The sequence below is a fragment of the Pungitius pungitius genome, chromosome 3 (assembly GCF_949316345.1).
Source record: "Pungitius pungitius chromosome 3, fPunPun2.1, whole genome shotgun sequence".
Lineage (NCBI taxonomy): Eukaryota > Metazoa > Chordata > Actinopteri > Perciformes > Gasterosteidae > Pungitius > Pungitius pungitius.
In genome coordinates, this window is record NC_084902.1 from 1,308,043 (window position 1) to 1,315,628 (window position 7,586).

The 7,586-nt window shown below is 46.6% G+C and overlaps 1 protein-coding gene across 4 annotated transcripts; it reads left to right on the forward strand.

Moving 5' to 3' along the window:
* The first annotated feature begins 629 nt into the window (after positions 1-629).
* On the forward strand, positions 630-5,504 carry atf5b (activating transcription factor 5b). 4 transcript variants are annotated; one of them, XM_037477639.2, is made up of 4 exons: positions 630-1,289; positions 1,957-2,178; positions 2,586-3,840; positions 4,386-5,504. In XM_037477639.2, the coding sequence occupies exons 2-4, from the start codon at positions 2,040-2,042 to the stop codon at positions 4,585-4,587; spliced, it is 1,596 nt and encodes a 531-aa protein (XP_037333536.2). In that variant the 5' UTR covers positions 630-1,289; positions 1,957-2,039; the 3' UTR covers positions 4,588-5,504. The 4 variants fall into 4 exon arrangements, with proteins under 4 accessions (XP_037333536.2, XP_037333537.2, XP_037333538.2 ...); XM_037477640.2 differs by having other exon boundaries at positions 632-1,289; positions 4,401-5,504; XM_037477641.2 differs by lacking the exon at positions 630-1,289 and having other exon boundaries at positions 2,045-2,326.
* The last annotated feature ends 2,082 nt before the right edge of the window (positions 5,505-7,586 follow it).

A 7,586-nucleotide genomic window follows, 5' to 3' on the forward strand; every position in this document is an offset into this window, starting at 1 on the left:
TAATGTTGTATTACGTTTCTAATTGATTAAATGTTTATAGTGCTTCATTATGCTGCGTTTAAAATAAAGCTGCTTAGACTTTACGGATGCGATAAAATAACAATACCTTCAATTTACAAAACCATAAAGACAAAGTGGTGATACATAGTGATGCCTGATACGTGTGTGTGTGGGTCTGTGTGTGTGTGTGTGTGTGTGTGAGCTTTTCTCACTCATCAGATATCGGTTTCTGGATACACAGGAAAAGGTTTCATCATTACGCCTCGTAAAATAAACATTTACGGTTATTTTTCATCACACTGAAACAGCGGATCCCATTTATTGCATTTAAAGTACTTATTTTGTAACTTTTTGTCTGTGTTGTTGTTGTTTTACATGAATACACATTCAGATGTGCAGGAAACAGAATAACCCCCCTGTGATGATGTTCAGTTCTTCATATTAGAGCACCAGGGGAACTGGACCACGTGTCAGAGGTAGAAAACCAACACACCTTAATTGATTTGTGCCGCAGGTCGTGGGTTCTATTCCCGCCGTGCTAAGGGGCAATGCCGAGCAGCCCCAGCAGACCCAATGCGGATCCATTGTGGTGCATAAAAGTTCAGATTAGCGGCTGAAGCTGTTCCAGCAGGCAGCGCGTCCCCTGCGGATCTGATGCAACAGGGCTGCAACTAAAGTTACACCTTGGAACTGCAACCCCGTGTCCCTCCGCCGCCCGCGCTCACAGGAACTAGTCCGGCCTGACACCGACCTGCTCCTTCGCGCTTTGAAAAGTGTGTTTAGGTCGTTTTTTTTTTCTTTAAATCGTTTTACTGGTTTCGCTTCATTGTTTGGCGCGCTGCTAGGCAACGTCACGGCTCGCACGTGTCAATTTGACACTCGTAACAGCGCACGTGGCTTCAACGCGTTCTTAAATGCATGTATCCTAATTCGTCTCCGCTTATACTTGATTTAAAATACTACAAACTTGAGGACAACACGTGTTTCTAAACGCAAACCGCCCTCCGATGAGAGAAGGGAAAGTCCCGGCTTCATGACGTCACAGAAGAAGAAAAAGAAGAAGAAGAAGAAAAACCCCGGCGGAGTGATCCCGCGTCCCCGTGATCAGGTCCCGGGCTGTAGTTCCAAAAGTAGCGGATTTAAAAACTTTCTGTCCGCAAGTGCGCCGCTGGAAATAGCGCCATCGCGAAGAGAAGCGCCGGAGATGGCGTTTTAAAAACCCGCAACCGTGCGCCTCTTCCCGGGAGGACCCGCAGCTTTGCACCAGGAGACCGCGCAGAAACTATGGGGTAAGTTTGGGTCTGGAGGGGAAACAGTGGAAAGTTCGTCCAAATTGAATAAAAGCTATTTTATTTCTTGAGATAATCCAGTTTATTGATTGAGCAGTTAGTTTGCGTTGAAAAGAGCACCTTTTCTTCTTTAAGGCTGCTTTAAAGTCACCCTGTCAAAGTTAATGTGACAAGCTGTAAGAAATAGTATATAGATAGTTTCTAATTTTATAACATTCTTTTTCAACATTCTTGATCAAGTTTTAAACAACTAACATAGTGTAAAACAACTTTTTATACATATAAATGTATATATATATATATATACATATATTTTTTTTAATTCTCGTGTATGTTTTTCAAGGAGTGTAAAGGTTGTAATACTTTAGTACTTTAACACTTTATGTGTTTAGTACTTTAACTTTATGTGTTTGTTATTGCTTGATAATCACAGTGACATAAATCAACAATGGCTTCGGCTTCAAGGCTTCATTATAACTTATTCAACTTTTTAAAATAAATTAAAAAAATATATATATATATATATATATATATATTTGAAGATATTCATTTAAATATTTTAACCATATTTTTCTGAAATGATTTAGCTTTAAAAAATGGAATTGTGGGGGGAGGGGGGGTGGTTTCATAAAATTTATTTTTTTTATTTTCTTAATTCCATTTTCAGGTCTTCAGGTCCTCTCACGTTTCTTTCACCCAGCGAACGCTCCGTTTGTGCTTTTGAACAATTTAACCGGAGCAGACGACACAATGGCGGCATCGATCCTTCGCTGCAAAATTCCTCCCATTTCCCCGGCCGAGCTCGGCGCGGCCCCCCTCCGACGAGCTAGCCGCAGCCAATCACGGCCGGGGACGGGGGCGGAGCCAGCGGGGAGGCAGCGCTTAATTGGTGAGTTTCGGCGAGAAGCTTTTTTATTTTTCCACATCCCGAGGTCGGAGCCGCAGTGCAGCACGGGAGCTAATGTCGTACAGTGAGTACAGCTAAGTGGATATTTATCCAACGCACACGATGCTGTTCAATCATTTTCAGATCATCGGTTAGTTGTTCGCTTGGATTTTACCTGGATGTGTTGCTTGGTTTTATTTCATTTTTTTATTATTTTCCTTTTTACAGTCATCGTCTTCAGCTTCTGTGATTTAACATTTTTTTACATTTTTTACATTTTTTTTTTACAGAATGTGTAGATTTAATTATTATTATTCTACACCAACAGCGGAATGAAAGAAAAGATTGGGATCGCTTTTACTGATTGCATGATTCGTTTTTTAATGACTTTTTTTTTTTTTTTTTCATAGGTGATGGTCACTCAGATTGGATGACGGAAAAAGTTGATTTGTCCTCATTTGTATCGACGAACGAGTCCTCGCCCTGCTCCTCGCTTCCCCCCTCGCCGCTAGAACAGGATGTCAAGGTGCCCTCGGATCTGGAGGTCATGACCTCTCTGCTGCAGGAGGAGCTGGCTCAGCTGGAGGACTACTTCCGCTCCGAGTCCGCGTCGGCCACCAACAAGTTGGAGAAACCCTCTAAATGTGACAAGGGCGGCGTAACCATGGGAACCCAGTCCTACTACCAGCTGCCCTACGGCTCCTACGGGGCCGGCCAATCGGACGCCGGCCCCGTGGTCGTCAGCTTGGCGGCCGGCGAGCTGGACCTGGCCGGCTTCTGCGGCGGCCCCATCGGCAGGACCAAGATAGCGCGGCCGGCGCCCTACAACTACCACCACCGCTACCACCACCACCATCACCATGGCAACGTCAACAACGTCAACAACGGCGGCGGGGGCGGACGCAGGATGGCCAGCGAGGCGGCGAAGGTCGGCGAGGACGCCGGGCTGGACGCCTGGGGCCCGAGGGGCAGCTACTCAGGTACCGCGGAGCTGTCGGCCAACCACTACTCCACGCTGAAGCCCGTGAGCAAGGGCGGCCTCCTCGGGGGCGGGGCCAAGAAGGCGAGGGAGTGCGCCCTGTCGCTGAAGGAGGAGGAGAGCTACTGCTTCTCCGAGGGCATGTTCTGCAGCGAGGAGATCGCGAGGGGCTTCTGCCTCGGCGGCTCCTACGACCTCCACCACAAGCGGGACGGCGCCGCCAAGGTCGCCGCCGACAACGGCGACGACGGCGACGACGACTACGAGGGCGCCGGGCCGGAGGTGCTGCACTGCGGGAAGGACGCGGGACTTTCCGGGGGACTCCCCCAAGAGACAATGGCCGGAGACGCCTACTTCCACCACCACCACCACCACCTCCACCAGGCCACGGAGCCTTACCACAGCTTTATAGGAGACCTGGAGCCGCCCCCACAAGCACAGGCCGTCGAGCCCCAGCACGGCCACTACCTCTACCCAGAATGCCTTGCGGACCAAAGCTACGAATGTCTGTCCAGAGGGGAGGGCGAGGGGTCGCTCATGGGCGTCCCCATCCACCGGCCCACCCAGAGGCTAAAGGACGAGCCCTGCAAGGCGCCGCTGCTGATGGACGCCGGCGCGGCGCCGGAGGCCGCCACCGGCGAGAGGAAGCAGAAGAAGAGGGACCAGAACAAGACGGCTGCTCACAGGTGATATTCTGCATGTTTAAAACAAGCAATGCTGAATTCTTCTTATTAAAACTCTACATTCCTAAACCTTCAGAATGATAAAAAAAGACATCTTTACTCCTTTTTATTTGGTCTTTTGTATTATTTATATTTCATATATAATATTTTATAATATATAATATTTTTAACCTTGAAAATGATTTAAACTAAATTAGTCTAAGGGGTGTTTTCTAACTGATATATTATTCTATATATTTTATATGTATTATAATATTAACATTTTGGATCCCTCCCAAAAAAAGATGTTAGACGTTTAAAAAACCCCTGAATATATTACTTAATTATTGATGATAATAATTATTATTTTAGCTTATCAGTTGTGTCGCTTTGCTTTGCAGCTTTAACATGTTGTGTTGCATAAAGCCAGCTGCCTTGTGTCTGTGTTTTTTTTTGGGGGGGGGGTTCTGATATTTGTGTTTAAATGAAACCGACAAAGAAGAAGAATTTCAGCACTCTGAGCTGCAAAGGTCACGCTCGAGGTCATCGATGAAACCAACCAAACGCAGTCCCTTGTGTTGCAGGTACCGGCTGCGGAAGAGGGCGGAGCTTGACTCCCTGGAGGAGGAGCTTCACGGCCTGGAGGGGCAGAACCGGGAGCTGCGTGACAAGGCGGAGTCGGTGGAGCGGGAGATCCAGTACGTGAAGGACCTGCTGATCGAGGTGTACAAGGCGCGCAGCCAGCGGCTCAAACAGGACGCCAGTGCCTAAAAAAAAACTCCCAGCAAGCACTGGGAGGGACACAAGATGGTAGTCTGCATGATTTTTGGTAGTTCTTTTTTTTTCTTTTCTAAAAACACTCAAATGTTCCAAGAGGATGAAGCCGGACAAAAACAAAAAAAAAAAGAGCACACTGTTTCCTAAAAACTAAACTGGGCAGAATGCCTGTGAGTGGAGTTGAGAGACGCCTTAGTGAGGAGGAGCCGGCGACCACTGTGAAGACCGTTTACAGTGATGAAGATGCTTCTTCTGCTTCCTGTCAACGCTCAATGCAGATATTTTGTCTTATATTTTTTACTTGATGATGTTCATTTTTCTTTTTCTTTTTTCCTCGACTGAATAAAAAGTGGATTACTGGAGAAAGAGAAAAAAAAGTCAAGCAAAGTATTCAGCTGAGACATTTACAAAATGTGTATTGCTTTAAAAAAATGTATCTATACACTTCTTTACCCCCCCCCCACCCCTCTCCTACACACACTAAAAATACCCACAATGCATGTTTGATTTGGGGGGAAAGCATGTGCGAGTGTAATCTGAAGGCAATATTCTGTTACCTGCATGGCTTCAAGATCTCACCTCCCACCTGCAGCTTCGTTTGCTTCTTCTTGCCAGTGATTCCACGCTCAGGAAACACCCCCCCCTCAGAGAAACAACAACAAATCAGTTGGGTGGGGGGGGCTTTTTTTCCCCTTCCTTTGTCTCCCCCCCCCCCCCCCCTCCGTCTCTCGGCTGTATTTTGCGACGTAAACAATCACCTGTTGACGCGACAATAAATCGTTGTTGAACAGAACTTCTTGATGAAAATGTTGTTTTCATTTTCTTTTCTTATTGATCAATTTGATGTATTTGAAATTCAGGAATCAATGTCAGGAAATGATCCATCAGGTGAAATAAAAGCTGTCAGAAGACGTCTCTGCCTCTGGAATGAACTTCACATTAACCAGTGAAACCTCCGCGGATGAGGTGAAGAGAACGAAGCCTCCACCCCCACCCCTCGTTTGCTTTCACATTGAAGCATCAGGGTCCAGGGGGGCGATTAGAGGAACACTAATTGGCGTCCCCCCCCCCCCCCCCCGCCCCCCCCACACGCACACACGCACACACACACACATTTCCACCCGGAGTGGTATCAAGCTCAACAGACAACATAAAGTTCACTATCTAATCTGCAGTTCTGCAGTATGTGCGTGTGTGTGTGCGTGTGCTGGCGTGCGTGTGTGTGTGAAATCTCCCGGTACCCCCCCCCCCCCCAGTCGGAGCCCTTTCATGTGCATGAGGCAACAAGCACACAATCGTTGCAGCAGCACAAGTTGAACTCAGAATAAAGAATTTTAAATGTGTTGATCCGGTTGGTTTTATTGTTTATTTATTTGTGTTGGTTTGACGGCTCGTGGTGCAGATGCGTCAGATTAATCATCATCGGTTCCATAAAGTTCTTCACTTTGACATCTGAGCAAAAGGAACATGACGCAACCCCGTGAAGTTGATGCAGAACGAGTTTCATCAAATAAATGAATCGATTATGAGTGAAAAAATCAACCAGCACGTCAAATGAAATGCAATAATGTTCATTTTAATAATCGATCCGTGGCCGACTTGAAACACACAATACTTCAAAAACACATGAAAATGACAGATGTCACGAATAATGTCCATGACCATGAATCATTTATGTGTATAAATGAAAATATTCAGATTTAAATGTAATATTTGTTTCCGGGGAGCTGTGAACATGAGCTGAAGGTTCCAAACTGACAGGTGGAGGTTTCAGATGTTTTTCACCAGCAGGTGGCGCTCTGAGCTCAGAGGAACATTTCTATAATATATAAACACATAAAGAGACTTGAAACACCTCCAAGAGACAGAAAGACCTTAAAGGAGACACAATATGATCCAGAAAGAGGTGTACGGATCGCCCCCCCCCCCATAGAAGAATGGGGAACCATTCACATCCAATGATGGGGAGGGTCCGACCCCCGGGGAGTGTGGAAGCAAACTGCACGTCCTGTGTAGGAGTAACTGAAGGAACACAGAATCAGCAACAAAACAACAAAACAACAAACAGACAAACAACCGACATCCTCACCGTTCACTGTCCTGGAGAAACAGGAAGTGATGCAACACACAGGACGTAGACCTCGAAACAACGACCTGCTAAATAAACTCCAAACACATCCTTCACCTTGTAAACAAACACCTCCAACCCCCCCCCCAAGGTCAAGCTGTTTTTCGATATAACTCCCACAGATTTTGTTATTCCCCCTCCTGAGTTCATTGGTGCATTGCATTGTGGGCCATCAAACCAAGGGCATCCCCATGGAAGTATTGCAGTATTAGACCCCCCCTGTCTCCCGTGTAAATAAACACAAGGCGGGGTCACGTTGTGTGTGCGGAGGGGGGTCGGGTGAAGGAGAGAGTGGAGGATGATACAACACATCCAAAAGGGAGTCAGTGGGTTGAGTTAAAGTACAAAGGCGGGGTCTGCTGAAGGTAACAAGGTAACAACCAGGTGTTCTCACGTGTACACCATGGGATCTGCTTCCACCCAACATGGCCGCCGCCTGGTGCCAGTAAATATCTGAAGACAAAAGGCCGTAATTACTGTCACGCTTTCTTTCTCTCAGTCTTACGAAACCAACCGAGTCACAGCGGCCTCCTCCACCTCCCACGCCTCCTCCGCCTCCTCCGCCTCCTCCGCCTCCCCCGCCTCCCACTCCGCGCCCGGTAGTCAGTGGTTTCACCTGTTTAGACACGGATCAAACACGGAATGTTCCAGCACTGCATTCCATATTTGATGTTTCTATTTCTTTATGATAAGATGATAGGATAAAACACATGAAATTACCGCTTCCCTCTGCTGCGTTATGAAGGTCGGACTGCGACTCGCATATTGGCGATAATAACGTTTTCTCCTCCAATATTCAGTAAAATATATAATCAGGACATCGCTAATGTTTCTCCAGTCTGTTATCATGTGACATTTAAAACAA

Excerpts from the sequence above, each read along its gene's own strand:
- atf5b (XM_037477639.2), top strand. The coding sequence starts at position 2,040 with ATGGCGGCATCGATCCTTCGCTGCAAAATTCCTCCCATTTCCCCGGCC. Across the intron at positions 2,179-2,585 it reads GGGGAGGCAGCGCTTAATTG|GTGATGGTCACTCAGATTGG; the intron begins GTGAGTTTCGGC and ends TTTTTTTCATAG. Across the intron at positions 3,841-4,385 it reads AACAAGACGGCTGCTCACAG|TCCCTTGTGTTGCAGGTACC; the intron begins GTGATATTCTGC and ends AACCAAACGCAG.